The 15,769-nt window shown below is 41.4% G+C and overlaps 1 protein-coding gene across 2 annotated transcripts in view; it reads left to right on the forward strand.

Annotated features, from left to right (window-relative positions):
- Nucleotides 1-15,769, forward strand: part of HDLBP (high density lipoprotein binding protein) — a 51,553-nt gene that overhangs the window by 12,641 nt on the left and 23,143 nt on the right. The window contains exons 2-7 of one of the 2 annotated variants that reach the window (XM_018563495.1): nt 4,253-4,319; nt 6,652-6,756; nt 6,843-6,997; nt 9,939-10,154; nt 14,545-14,751; nt 14,860-15,075. In XM_018563495.1, coding sequence (XP_018418997.1) covers nt 6,756; nt 6,843-6,997; nt 9,939-10,154; nt 14,545-14,751; nt 14,860-15,075 — 795 coding nt within the window. In that variant the 5' untranslated portion in view covers nt 4,253-4,319; nt 6,652-6,755. The remainder of the gene's footprint in view (nt 1-4,252; nt 4,320-6,651; nt 6,757-6,842; nt 6,998-9,938; nt 10,155-14,544; nt 14,752-14,859; nt 15,076-15,769) is intronic. The other variant, XM_018563494.1, reaches the window with a different exon arrangement.

The raw sequence follows: 15,769 nt of genomic DNA on the forward strand, positions 1-15,769 counted from the left end.
CAGTTCTTGGCGTAAAGGGACAAGTTGTTGAGGTTTCAGTCCATCCCATGTTGATGGACTTTAGGCTTGTCGATGGCATCACTTTGGCACACGTTTGAGATGATTTCAGAATTCATATATAGGTGCTATTTGACCTGCGGTTGACCTGCAGGCAGGTTTTGCAACCAAGTAGACTTGTATGCTAATGCAAAATCGATTTTTAAGTAAACAAAATCCTGTTAACACAAACTCTAAATGTGTTGTATGTTTTCTGTGCTTGTCCTGCATTAGGTCCAATTACTTTTTTTTTCTGTTCAGCCAGGTGTAATTTCTTGGTTGAATATACACTATATTGCCAAAAGTATTGGGGCGCCTGCCTTTACACGCAGATGAACTTTAATGGCATCCCAGTATTAGTCCGTAGGGTTCAACGTTGAGTTGGCCCACCCTTTGCAGCTATAGCAGCTTCCAACTCTTCTGGGAAGGCTGTCCAGTTGCTGCTGTTCCCTGTTGCTTCCACTTTGTTATAATACCATTAACTGTTGACCGTGGAATATTTAGTAGCACTGAAATTTCATGGAAAACACCTGGATCCAATGATTTTGGATGGGTGTCCCAATACTTTTGGCAATATAGTGTATGTGGCAGTTTGAATAGATGGAGACCTTGAAGGTACATCTCCTGGAAGTTTTGTTTTATTGCCTTTCCCAGTATTTTCAAGGGCCTGTGCCAACAGACTTTTGTTCATGGCAAACAAACTTTGCACTCCCATACAAGTCTGTGGGAATGGAAAAACCACTTAAAGCAGGTCAGAAAGACATCAGCTGCAGGTCAAATGCATTTGTCAATGACTTTTGAAGGCTTTCAGAAGCTAGTCAAACTGATGCCATCCACACAAGGCCTTAAAATCTAGGCTGCACTGAGCACTGTTTGATTCGCCTTTTCCTTTCTGAACATAGGCATCAATGGTTGCATGTTATAGCTGGTACACTAGGCTGTGCACATGCTTTGGGTGGCTTGTCCCATTAGGTTGTGGGCTTTTTTAAGAGACCATAAATTGCTAATAAACATATTTTTAAAAGCAATACCTAAATCTGTAGAATTATTGCTGTCATGTCCTATTGTCTGTGCCTGGTTGTTGAATCTCTTATGCAATTCTAGGTGTGTCTGTAGCCTGGTTCCCTGCAGCGTGTCCTGTAATGACATGGGGACCGATTGATTGACCCACAGGGTGCAGTGGAAGACTAGGGATTAGAGATACCTGAAAGTGTTAGATCCAGAAGATTTTTCAGTTATGGTTCAAAAGAATGATGCCTGCCATAGTAATGTCATTCATCTGTATTTTCTCTCTCATAGCAGAAATGGCAGCTCTGTTTTTGGCTGCACGGCCTCCCAGGGGCTATCTTGTCTTCTTTCTTTGGCTGGGTGTTGAAAACTGATGTTTTCGGGGCTTCTTAAAGGAGAAGTGCTAACCTAGCCCACCCTCCTCAGATGCATACCTACCTGGCAATAGTAGGCATGGCCTCTGCTATTTGTAGCTTCCTAAAGGTTTCTATAGGACTGTCTTCCCTTAGTCAAAATATGTTAAGAATAGGACCTTACAAAACCCTACGGCAAGTTACACCTTAAGCTTTGTCGGTGCAGTAAACAAACTGCGGAGGCCGTGGGCATGATTTTAGAGATGCAGGTGAAACTCGAATAATTAGAATATTGTGCAAAGTTCATTTATTTCACTAATGCAACTTAAAAGGTGAAACTAATATATGAGATAGACTCATTACATGCAAAGCAAGATAATTCAAGCCGTGATTTGTCATCATTGTGATGATTATGGCTTACAGCTCATGAAAACCCCAAGAACCCCAAATCCACAATCTCAAAAAATTAGAATATTACATGCAATCAATAAAACAAGGATTGTACATAGAACAATATCGGACCTCCTGAAAGGTATAAGCATGCATATGTACTCAGTACTTGGTTTGGGCCCCTTTTGCAGCAATTACTGCAATTACTTTTGCACGATATTCTAATTATTCGAGTTTCACCTGTATGTACGTATATTGAGATGGGCAGGGTGGATGCTAGGTTAGCTCACTGGGGTTGGCACGAAGGGATAAGTGAGGTAACATCCCCCATTCTTAAATTTTCATTCATGAACACTGTCTTATGGAGGGGGTCCAATGCCCTGTGTGGATAAAGCCAAGGTTCACTTTAGGGTGGTTGAAACTGTCTAACGCTTATCTGTCATTTATACACTCCTGACAGTAGTATTGGCAACTTAAGCAATAGCTCATAGTGCAGTTGTCGGTACCTCTGGCCATCCAATGGGTTACCTGACTGCAAGCCTGTAACAGCCTGGCCATGCCATATGTTTTTTTTAAGCACAAACCTGTAACCGACTGGTAAGAAATACCATGTAAGCTATGCAGAATTTTGGAAGTTTTATACTTCTATTCAGCACAATGTAGAAAGGTCCAAGTGTGTAGTTTGTGAGGACACCAGGCATTCGAGGGTTGTGAAGTTGATCTACCAGAGTGATGATATACTAATGTATAACCGCTCCCAAAGTGCACTTTCCTTCACTAAATACCAAAATGATTCTTTGCTGTTTTAAAATGTCTTCTGAGCTTCCCGGAAAACCTTTAACCGGACCATTCCTGTATGGCAATAACTTCTCATCTCAGTCATCTGAGAGGTGTTTTGTTAGGTGTTCTCTTGGGGCCTCCTCAAGGTGCCTAATATGGTCATGGGCTGCTTCTACATGGAACTCTGATAACCCATCTGTTGGCACTCAAGTAGCACATGAGTCATGTCTAAATGTCAGATGCAGAGTCTGCGTTATCTGGAACTACAATCTTGGTTATATAATGCTTTGTTTGGAGACTACCAACTGTGTTTGGTTTGGATATTGGTATTTCCCTGTCTAAAGCTATGGAAGCAGTTGTGTTGAGATGATCACCAACACAGTATTTTTGGATTTTGAGATTTCTCTGTTGTCTGATGCTATGGAAGTGGTTGTGTTGAGAGTGTGATATGGATGTGAGGCAGGGGCTTGAGGGAATTGTGCTTGTAGAACCTTGTGCTGGTCTCTGGGGGTCCCACCCTACCTAAGAGACTCTGAAGCACATCTGCACTATACCCATAGAGAATACCCTGCAGAGAATAAGAGATCGGGATTGTTTATATAGAATTCTCCACAAAACAGCTACAGTTCTTCAGATCAGCGTGCATGTGTCTCTCACCTTTTATAGACTTTTCCATAAAATCTCATTCATTACACATGGCTGTAATGGCGGCTGGTGCGTAAGCTGGTACTGCGGACTTCTTCTGTCTGGACACATCTGTTTTAACTCAGGGAAGCCCAGCTTCCTCAAATGGTGGATGTAAATTGAGCATTTTTTTTTTTTTTAAATGGCTAACAAGATGTCTAACATGGCTTGAGCATATACAGTACCTTTCCAGTCCAAATAATGTCCCAGTCAGTATAGTTTGTTTTCTCTAATGTTTACCTCTGAGAGTCTGCTGGATGGAGCCACACATGATAAAGGAGTCTGAGGATCACTATTGTGCTCCGTCCACAGTTAGTGAATTATGAGAACCACTTTTCTTAGGCTAACCATACACTGGCAGATCTTGGCTCCGTTACAATTTGAACGCTTCTTCAGATCAGCTGTGAATGACATAACGAAGATTTCATAATTTTTCAATAACTTGTGAAATGGACAGACTTTTAACAAAAGTATTAGTGCGTCTTAATGTTAAACTGGTTTATTGCAAAGATTTGCAGCATTCATAAGAAAACTGTATAGAGTATGGCTGCTGGTCTTTCCTTGTAAAATGCTGATTGCTGGGCTGTATGTTGATGCAATGCTTTTAATTGCTGACCAGGAACAGTTCAGGAGGTCTTCCATCACATGCCTGGTCTGGATCAGTAGGTCATACTATTGATGACAGATGACCAGACAACTAGTGTTTTTTTTTTTTTCTCAAATGTTATATCATACATATCTCATCCCATTAAGAATGCTGCACATTGTGATATAATGTTACACGCAATGTGTACTTAGTAGATAGGAAAAACTGTTGCTGATGCATCTATTTGGTTTGTAACCTTTTTATAGGTTTACACATGTGTGTCACCAGGCATTTCATTGCTTTTTTGGGGGGAGGGGCTTAGAACTATATTTTGCCATCCTAGATTTTGTAGATGCTCTCATATTGTGTATGTGGGTATAAGAATTGGTCTTCATGTCAGTCTTTTATTTTCCAGAAGCTGGCAGGCTGAAAAAGGCGTTCAGCTCACCGGACGGACTTTCTGGCTTTTGACCCTTTAGCTGGTAAGTCTGATGTGTGCTTCTGTGTATCGCTTAATATTTCCAGGCCTGAGTGAATAAATTAAAGCCTTTGGTTACTAAAAACCATTTCAGAGTTCGTAGTAGGCACATCTCTACCTTGCCTTTTGCAGTCTACGCTAATCTCGAGGCCTTCTTTTCGTAGGCTAATATTCCTTTTTGGCTTTTTATATTTATTTGCTGAAACACTGCAATTTAGATATCACAAGGACCGGCTTAGATATGTGATAAGGCCACAGAGTAAAGATTCATAGAGGGTGTCATGATGCTCAATCCCTGTTCATTTATATTTATATAGTAGATGCATAACAGTTATGTCTGCTGGGTGTATTTTATGAAAGGTATTCTGAATATTGACGCCAAAGGACTTGTGACACAAATTACAGTCAGTGTGTCCTGAGTGGCCTGCAGCTGAAATCAGGCCTAGTCCAGAATGGCTGGGACAAATTACTCATGTTGTCTGCAAGGCCGCCATTTTTAAACTGATGCCAGTTTATCCAAGCTGTAGTGTGGTAGGTTGTAAAAGGATTGGAGGAATGACAACTGCATTTCTGGTTACTTAAACTTTTCCTTTCAGCAGCCTTGGTGTTAAAATGGACCAGTACTATGACAGTCTTGTTGGGGTGGGTACATTAAGGGCTGAAAAGGTTATTTTCTAAGGAAAAACACTGCTCTGGGCAACCTCCAGTGTTGGACAAATTTGTGAAGATCTCGGCATTAGTCCATTGTGGAATTGAAGGATCAGCCATCGTTAGTCTATTCCAGCAAGGCTATAAACATAGCATTATAAAGTAAACTGATTCACTTGAAGGTACCTATAGGCTTGGAGCACCTGTGACCAGACTATTGACATTAATTGCATATTCTTAACAAGCAAGAGTTGTCTTCTCTGATCCCTCTAGCTGCTTTAATGTGAGTTTATTAAAGGAGAGCTATGGGGTTAGGGCTTTTCCCCATAGTTCTCCTAAGGGTAATGGGAGGACACAAACTAGCGTCCTCCCGTCACACTAGGCTCAGTATACCACGAGCTACCGGATCCCGACAATTATGTCTGGATACTCTCAGCTTCGTGAGTAACAGCTGGCTCTGCCTATCTAGAGGCAGAGCCAGCTGTACCCGCCCCCGTCCGTTCTGCCTGTCGGCACTGGAGGATCGGAGCAGAGAGGGGGGAATCCAGTCCCACCCTTGTCACGGCTCTCTGCCGTGACGAGATCGAGAAGTGAGCGAACGCCGATATGTGTTCGCTCACTTCCCGATCTACTGAGCCGACCTGTGACAATTTCATTGTCACAGGTCGGCTAGAACTATGAGGATGAGTGAAAAGCACTCACCTCGTAGTTCTCCTTTTAAATATCAAAGATCGCAACAAAGACAAACTGTTGCTGGTTCTTTACTTTATAGGGCTGCCAAGATTTTTTTTTTCTCTGTGTTGTGAACTCAATTTCTTCACAAGACTTGTAGATACAGAGATAACTGAGGACTTGCATTTAAAGTGGTTTTTTTACTGCTTTTTCAGAATATCTAAATACTTTAGTATGTATGATCTGGCACAGGTTCACTTTAAGATACCTGTTAATCAAGTTTTAGCAGTTTAGAAAGTTGCGTTGCATAGAAATGAAAGCGTTTAGAAGGTAACCTTGGCTTACCTTCAGGGAAGGAACATCTAATGACAAAGGTATCCTCCTATAGCACTTTCCATTTCCATGTATATGGGTGCTCAGAAATTAAAATATCTGAAGTGATGTTGAATTTATTTTACATTATATTAGCTTTAATTACAATTTCATTAATCAATATAACTAATATATGCATTGCATCCTGTTTACAACTTTTTGCCACATACCGGTAATTGGTTTTGGCCAAGAAGTGAGTGAGTGTACATGCCTATAAACCTGTCTGACCTGCCCTGATTCTTGACATGTCTTATTAGAAGGGTGTGGGGGTACAAACCGGCAGATCATAATAGCTGTATATGCTGCATACTTTTAGTACGGTCATTGCTGCCAGGCAAAGCTGTGGTTCTGATAGCTTCATTTGTCTAACATGAAGGTTGAAACATCAGTTAAACTTCAGATGTCTGTCGGCTTGTTGATTAATGTCTGTTGAGTAACTTTGTCCAGTCTAGAAGAACAGAAAATAGCAGAGGCTGAAATCTTGTTTCTTTTAGACTACATTTTTTTTTCATGTTGGAGCACTTTGTAGCGCGTCTGCCGGTTAAATGGCTTGATGTGCAAAGAGAGCCTAGTTCTTAGTGTGCATTAACAACCGCTTTTCTTGTCCAATACTCCGGTTATTATGAAGATATTTCATTTTGCAGTGGTTACACGGATTTGCGTGGGACAATGAGCTCGGTGGCGGTTCTTACCCAGGAAAGCTTTGATGAGCATCGCAGTGGGCTGACCCAACCAGCGGTCAGAGGTCAGTGATTTGTGTTTTACCTTTTTATACAATGGCCTTTGTCTACTTTCATTAGAATAGAACTTGCATAACCCATTGGGTTTCTTACAGTGGCGACCATCGGATCGGAGGAGGAAAATGATCCCCCCACTTACAAAGATGCATTCCCACCCCTCCCAGAAAAGGCAGTTGGCAGTGAGACCACTTCTGAACCAGCAGGTGCATGGAGCAAGATCCGGCCCATTAAGTCTTCCGTTATCACTCAGGTTGGGCCAGCAACTTTTTACGTTGATAATGTTGGGGTTGTGTCAGACAAAAGCTAGTTGATTGCCAAGTTGGAAGTGTATCTAACCAAAACTGGAAAGGAAAGGTTTGGCTATAGAGTAAAGAATGGTTAAAACTCCTATCAGGCTTTATTTTTTGCCTGTGTTCCAAGAGATTTCCTACTACTTCCTGTTGTGTTTTTGTGACAGGAAGTCACTCAAATTGAGGGGAAATACACTGTTGGTTGTCAGCAGGACAGATTTACCCTCATGGTCTGTTCATTGACGACTGCAAAACAAAAATTGGAATAGTTACATTTTTAAACCTTTGTTTTGGGGTAAGTGCATATACAATTACAAAGGATCCCTTTTTAAAGCCAGTAATGGTGGTCTGTTATAAACCAATACAGATGCACCAACTCTTTTTACCACAATGCATAAACGGGGAAACAAAGGTGTGTTAGGCATTGTAGCAGTGTAAAAAGCAGCATATAAGTGTTTTACTACGATAACCCCTACTGTGTTACTTGTTAGAGCCGATAAGGCTCCAATCATTGAAGCGGCATACAAACTGCACCCGCATTGCATCTAAAACGTGAAGATGTGAACACAGGCCCATAGGAAGCTACAAAGTTTGCTTTACAATGGAAAAGAGGTTTTAGTTTTCAGAGTTCATTGTCTCCAGTTGTACATTCACCACAGTTTAGCTTTTGCCTCATTTTGCAGTAATGCTGTGATTTATCCATGTGGTCGCGAGAAAACAAAAAAACTAATTGCTGCTCGTTTTGCCTACCTTTTTTTCTTTTTTTTTACATTTTATGATGGAAGTGGTTGTTGTACTCCTCCTTTTGAAACGCTTTCATTTTCTTCAGCTTAAACCCTGAATATAAATGTTATCAATTCTAATGGATACCTGCAGATCTGAGCTGTCACCACCTTTGGCACCTGTTTGAGAATTCCACTGTAAGCCCTTCCACTGGTCTTTGTAGGGCACCCATGCCAAGTAAAAATGCAGCAATGCTAAAATGTGGACTCTTAAGCCCAGGTTTTTAGAAACCCTTTTGTAGTGATCTTTAATGAGTACTTTCAAGAACCTCAGATCTTTATGATACGGTTATTTTACTCTTCAACAGATTCTGTTGTGTCAAGCGGGTAAAACTTACCTGAATTGACCTGAACAACTCATTCCACATTCCCTCTCTATTATTCCTTTTGGTTCACATACATCAAGGACTGATTGATATATTTTAACCTTAACAAACAAATGCAAAAAACACCATTTATTTGATGTATCTATTTTTTATTTTTTTTTTTATTTGAATTTCTTGCTATTAGACTTTATTTAAAGGTGACATATGGGGAGAGTTGAACATTTTTTTTTTTCTGCTGCTTTGCACTGCGAGCCTGTTCCCTTGACAGTGAACCAGTTTTATCACATCTGTTGGGTTAGTGGTGACACAAGGGGGGTGCGGGCAGCACCGGGTGACACCATCAGAGGGGGAGTGACAAAATGTCGTTTTGGTATCGCCCCTCTGAAAATTTATGCATTTGGATCTTAGATTGGATTGAGAGCCCGACAGCTGCAAGAGAGGGGAGGGGACCCGGCAGCATACCTTATCCTGCAGGATGAATGTCCCCTCCTCTTTGCCAGTATCAATCACCAACATGGCAGCCGGCAGTGAAGTGTATGTGACATCACTGCGCACATGCGTAATGACATCACGTGTATACATAATGACGTGTGCCCGCGACACTGCTGGTTGGGTTAGTAGAAAAGTGGTCCAGGAAGTATTGGCAATCTTCCTGGCTCCGCAGTAAGTGGCTAAATAAATATTTTGAAATTCTTGGACAGGTAAAACAGTAAAGATATGTATTACAAAGATGTACTTGGCTTTTTGCCTTCAGTCCCACTGTATTGTAGGTGGTTTGCAGGGTTAATCCGCCCCAAGCTGATATTTTATTTGGAGATGCTGTTTTGCATTAAAGGAGAACTATGAGCCGAGTAATTTTCCCTCATCCTTATAGAGCCGTCTTGTGACTTTGAAATGGTCATACGCCGACTCTATAGATCGGGAAGTGAGCGAATGCATACCGTTGCTCGCTCACTTCCCGATCATCTCCCTGCAGATAGCGGTGACTGTCAGCCACTGCTCCCCACAGGTATTCCCCCCTCCCTGCTCTGATTGTCAAGCGCTTAGTGGAGGAACGGACGGGGGAAGGGGGTGGGCACAGCTGGCTTTGCCTCTAGATAGGCAGAGCCAGCTGTCACTCAAGCAGCTGGGTGGATACAGTAATGTCAGGATCCGTTCAGTCTGTGGCGCTCTTAGTATACAGCGGGCAATAGCTTGCTATATCTTGAGCTTTGGGTAACAGGAGGAGGATAGTATATGTCCTCCCGTGACCCTACAGAAAAGTGTGGTATGAAAAGGTTACCCTATAGTTCTCTTAACTTGTATCTTACAAATGTTTAGTATTCCAGAAGCAAAATCTCTGCTTGGAGTTGTTGGCTTTTTCCCACAATGAACCTTCAATCCCCTCAATGTATACAATAAAAAAAAAAATCCCATTCATTTTATATAAAAAGAAAAGTAATTCAAAATTGATCTGTAGTGATTGTAGACATAATGACCTCCGCTATGCAGTTTTTTTTTTTGTTTTTTTTTTCTGTAGTGTTTTCAGATATTTCATAGAGGAAGTCTACACTGATTATGCACTGCGGTTTGCTTGACAATGGTAACATGACTTTTAACTATGAAAAGGACTTCTGCATTGTATTAACTTGCCCTGAAAGATTATTGTGCTTCATGTGTTACGTGGTTCAGTAAAATGTTCTGAAGAATAGGAGTGTTGTTGGATGAACACATTTTATAAGCAAGTTAATTTCTCCTGCTCTGCAAGAAACTAATTATGATTATTGAGAGTGCTTCCGTTTTTGCCTTTTTAGGTGTTCCATGTCCCTCTGGAGGAACGCAGGTACAAGGACATGGCTCAGTTTGGGGAGGGCGAGCAGGCAAAGATTTGTTTGGACATCATGCAGAAGACTGGGGCTCAATTAGAGCTTTCTCTGGCCAAAGACCAAGGCTTGTCCATCATGGTTTCTGGAAAACTCGATTCGGTTATGAAGGCAAGAAAAGAGATAGTGACACGGCTGCAGACGCAGGTAAGAAGTCTGTACTACAGGTGTACTTTTGGAGCAGATGTTGAGCCGTAGCCTTGACACTTTACTCCCATGACACCGATCGGCTGGAGGAGAGCGATGTGCAGTCTCTAAGGGGAGATTGCAGAGAGTATTCATGGACATGATGCAATCGAAATCCCCTCAAGGTTAAATTAACCGCATTCTGGGGAACGCTTTTAATATAGTGTTCATCAACAGACTATTCTGGCAGCATCTAATGTCAGTGGAGGATTGTTTCCCATGCACCATGTATCGAAGGATGGGAGTTGCTTTCTGCTTTGCTCCTCAAAGCCCTTTATTACACAAACACCTCTGTGTCTGATCAGAGTAATTTGTTTCTTTGCGGTTATAAATTGCTGTGATGTTTTCTGCCTGTTACCTTCAAGTCTCGGCAATGCTACAATTTTCCTCTGTGTGAATGACCATTAGTTTTGGAGTGCTGTGTAATTAAATGTTCAGCAGGCTGTATTTACTGGGCACTGCTGTCCTGTAACATGGGGTAGGTTTTGGTGTTGGGGAATTTGGATAAAGCAACAGCTTTTCAAAATGCCTTGTGTACCACCGTCTTGTGAACCATAGGAGGTATAGCAGAATGGGAGGATGTCCATTTGTGTAACTTGTCACAAACCTGGGCACTTCAAACTGATCAAAAAAGAGGGTAACAGTGTTTTACCAGAAATTGGTTAAATGACCTTTGAGGACCTATTCAAATGATTGATTAATACTAAAGGGGAAATTTAAGGTATATCAGAACTCCAGGGAACAACCCCTCTTTTCGATTTGCACTTCAAACTGACCACACAATAAAAATATGTAAGCAGTGTTTAAATTGGAAGGAAGGCTACACAACAAATATATCTGCTAAATGTTGCCTTGCTATTATACTCGCTGCAGAACTTTTCTACTAAATTGCCATCCAAATAGTTTTTCCATGCGGTCACATAGCCCAGCAAAGCTCTGGCTTTCTCTGTTGCAGCTGGTGGGCATGAATTGTCTGCTGGCCAACAATGCTATGGAAGCCAGCTGGTGACAGCACTGTTGAACCCCATAGCACACAGTGATATCGGCTTGCAGAGATGCACCGACCAGTCAGACCTTTGTGGGCACATGAGTGCACCGAGAAACTTAGAAAAAAATTATTTAGATGGCATTTTCGTAGAAAATGTCTGCAGGGAGTATAAAAGCAATGGGAACACATTTAACAAGCATGTTGTTGTGTAGCCATGGAGTCATGCAGAGTCCTACCTGCTGCTTTTTATTGAAGCTCATGCAAAGATTGCATTCCTACGTTTACAGCTACTTCCTGAATGGAAAGGTAACATTAGTCCATGTTATGCAAGAAAACAACTGCAGGCAATATCAGTGAACCAGTTATATGATTAGGAACGGACATTTCTGATGGCGTTTACTTTAGCATAATGCAGCCTATCCGACTACACTACTGAACAGCTAATGAAAATACATTTGTTAATGCAGTGTGGTGATTGCTGCTTTGTTTACATCCTCCCAAGCACTTCTCTTCCCTGCTGTCCTGCATATGCATCATTTTCTGTAGTGAATGGGGCTGTCTCCAGTCTATGGAAATGACCCTATTCACCTCTATCTGATAACACTGCATGTGCAGGACAGATGCAGTGTGATGGTTGTGAACATGGCCATTTGTTTTACCTTCCCGTGAATCTGTAATGTACTGTCGTTGCAGATACAATCTGCATAGCTATCAGAATGTATTATTTAGCTTCTTCTGCAGTGTGCTTTTGCTTGCAATTAAAATGCTTCCCTAGAATCACCTGAATGTAAAGATACGGCTATTGAACATTTGAATCTCCTATGGGATAGGAAGTCTCTGATGTGAGTGAAAAAAAGAGATATATCACCCAAATAGAAAAACGGAGCTGTACTCACATTGTACGCAGCCGGTAAAAAGTAATCCTGGTTAGATCCCACGATACATGCATGTAGTTGTTTATGGAAAGAGAGTATCCTTATGAAACAATGTCACTGAATGGGATCTATTTCCTTGGTAAACTTGGACTCCCACCGCTGTCCGAGACGCGGGGTTATCACCCCAAAAGAAAGAGCCTCCAGAAGGGTTTTCAAAATGCACGAGTGGGTTCAGGTGTCACCAGAGCAGGACAACAAAGAGCAATTATCCCGTTAGTTGCACTGCTTCAAAAAATATTTTCGTTGCTGGGGACCGGAGCAATTTTGCAATTTTTGCTGGGTTTGACCATAATTTCCATCTTCCTCGTTCGTTGAACCTACACATTATATACAGTTTTTAAAGGGGAAAAATGGTTTAAGTTGATGTGACATGTATGCATATATAAATTATTTTCTTTAATAAAAAACAAAACACATTTTCACAGTTTTGGCAATAAGAATGTGTACATAGTGTAGCTAACAAAGTAATTCATACATTCTAGGGTTGCAGCTAATGATTAATACATTTGTTTTAATCTGATACAAAAAAATGGCTCCAGTGATGGACTACTAGTTTGTATTGAGATTATAGTCCATCATGGGAACAAGCTTGGCGTGATGGAAGTGTGTTAAAAAAAAAAAAAAATGTGCAATATAGTGAAATGGAAAGTGTAAAATTATACAGCAATCAATGTAGAATCAAACCGGCTATAGAGGACTACAAATCCCAGCAATAATACATTATACAACACAATGCAGAATACCACCAGCTATAGAGTAGTACAAATCCCAGCAATATATTATACATACAGTGTATAATGTATTGCTGGTAGGGATGCACAGATACTTTTCGAGTACCAGTGCAGATACTTGGCATTTTCATGAGAACTACCAAGATTGCAGCTGGGACCTGGCTCTGGCGCTCCACCACGGTCCTGAAATCATTAGTCTGTATTGTTTTAGAAAAACTGTCACATGACACTAAACGTATCAGTACTTGTAAGTACTCGGCAAGTACCAGTACTCGTACTTGCAAAACTGGTATCTGTGCATCCCTTTATTTATATTTATAAAAACAAAATCATACATTAAAACATAGATGCACAAATCCCAGGAGCTCCGTGTGATCCTTACAAATGACAGCTTCCTCCTAACTTCTGAATTTTTATCTAGTCTAGTCTTGGAGCTCAAAAGTATCGGTACATGTACTCGTACTTGTACCGAGTACTGTACTTGGTATCTGTGCAACCCTAATTGCTGGGATTTGTGTACCTCTATAGCTGATGGTACATTGCTCTGTATGATATATACAGTACAATGTACCATCGGCTATAGAGGAATGCAAATCCCACTATACCAGCAATACATGAATACAGCGATTTGTGCCATGTGGGGCGAAAGTCTTAGCTGAGCAGTCTCCAAGCAACTTTCTTCCGAGATCGTGGGCCTGTCTGACGGCGGCTCCCATCCTCCCATGCCTGCTCCTCCTTGCTTCTCCCTGTGCCGATCATGGATCTGTGTGGGTGGGTCTGGCAGCGGCGAGCGGGTCTGAGAGCTGGGTGAAGCGGGGAGGAGAAGCAGCGTGTGGAGCCGTGAGCAGAGCAACTAATCGAATGTCAACTAACCGATGGAAAACGTTAACGTTTTCCATCATAGATTATAATCGACTTGGTCGATTTTAGTTGTTGCAGCCCTAATAAATTCTACTATTTGTCCTAATTTATAGGGCATATCCTATGTCTGGGATTTCAGTTTATTTTGGTAATTATAGGTCACGAAATACAAGACGTGTAATGCAATGTTAGGGTGTGGTATGTTTGTCTCCTATCTTTAATAGCCTCCTCAGCACTATATTTTCTTTACAAAAAAATATTTTTTTACAGGGGCTTTAAAACTTAGTATCTCTGAGAAGAATACCGTATTCTTAGAGATACCTGGCAACACAGTGAGCTGCTGCTGCCGCCGGCTCTGTGATCACAACGATCGGCTATCACTGTGATCCTAGTGCTGTGACCACCTAATCTGCTGATGGTCTACCTCTGACTCCGAGGAACACTCGAGGATTATCCCGTCACCAGTCGTTATTGAACTTGAACCATCATGACTGGATAATCCCATCAGTCGGGAAGGGGTTAAAATCTGGCAGGTGTTATAACCCCTCCACACATAATAAATATTTACTTTGTTCTTTCTCGCTACCAGAGATCCATCACATTTCCTGTCTTAGTGACACTCTGTTGGCTGGTCAGGATTGGAGAAGACATTTTTAAGTGGGGTACGGACCAGCAATAGAAACCTAATGCAGTTTCTGACCCTTCCCTTATCTACCAAAGTTTAAAAATGATAAGGTTTTGGAGTTTGACTTTAAGCTGATATTTGTCATTCGTATATACGGGTCATTGCTGGTAATTCATGCGCACCTAACTAAGCTTTTGTAATGTTCTCACAGGCTTCAGCTTCAGTTGCTATCCCCAAGGAACACCACCGTTTTGTGATCGGTAAAAACGGAGAAAAGTTACAGGACCTAGAATTAAAAACCGCTACCAAGATTCAAATCCCCCGGCCCGAGGATGCCAGTAACCAGATTAAGATCACTGGCACCAAAGAGGGCATTGAAAAAGCCCGGCATGAGATTCTGCTCATCTCGGCCGAGCAGGTAAGAAACTGCTGACATGCAAAAAAGTGAATTCTTTTATCTTGTTGCCCCCTAGTTTACATGTGAACCATTCAAACCGTTAACCATATGGGTTTTCTCACCCATCAGGATAAACGAGCAGTGGAACGTTTGGACATCGAGAAGGCCTACCACCCTTTCATTGCTGGACCATACAACAAGGCAGTTAATGAGATCATGCATGAAACTGGAACAAGGATTAATATCCCACCACCAAGTGTTAACAAGACTGAGATTGTGTGCACTGGAGAGAAAGATCAGTTGGCCCAGGCAGTAGCAAGAATCCGGCAAATTTATGAAGAGAAGGTGAGGAAGCGTGTAATCTGCTGTTTGCTCATATATGAATTCTTATGCCAGTAGTGATAAGGCCTTTAAATCACTCTCCTATCAGAAACTAGCTTTTAATGGTTACATCTAATATAGTATTACAGCCACAATGTTGCTTCCAAAAAAACTGTTTAAGGTTTGTGCCCCCCTTCCCCATTATTCATATTCATGCGAAATAACTTAATAATTTTAAAGCTTCATGTAGCCACTCCAGCAAATCAGTGGCCATAGGTATTCGTGGAACTGGAAAGCTCTTGAATTGCTAAGATTTCACTGGTGCTTGCGCCAGTCAGTTTACATATTAGTTGGTTTTCTGTAACAAAAAATGTAATCTTTCTAAAAGGTGATCCAACTGACTTTTAAAGCATGTTATCTTCATTATTATTATTACATAGTATTTATATAGCGCCAACAGTTTGCACAGCGCTTTACAATATAAGGAAGACATTACAATCACAAGACAAGATGGTAAGGAGGGCCCTACCCCTGGAGGCTTACAATCTAAGAGGAGGGGGAAGTGATACATGAGGAGGTAGCTGTGTGGGGATGAATTGTTTGAGAACATGATGGTTGAGCGGTTAGGTTGAGGTGGGATATATTTCCCTGAAGAGATGAGTCTTTAGGGATCGCCTAAAGGCAGTTAAGGTGGGAGATAGACGGATACCTCATTCAA

This window comes from Nanorana parkeri, unplaced genomic scaffold, assembly GCF_000935625.1.
Source record: "Nanorana parkeri isolate BGI_ZX_2015 unplaced genomic scaffold, ASM93562v1 scaffold667, whole genome shotgun sequence".
Lineage (NCBI taxonomy): Eukaryota > Metazoa > Chordata > Amphibia > Anura > Dicroglossidae > Nanorana > Nanorana parkeri.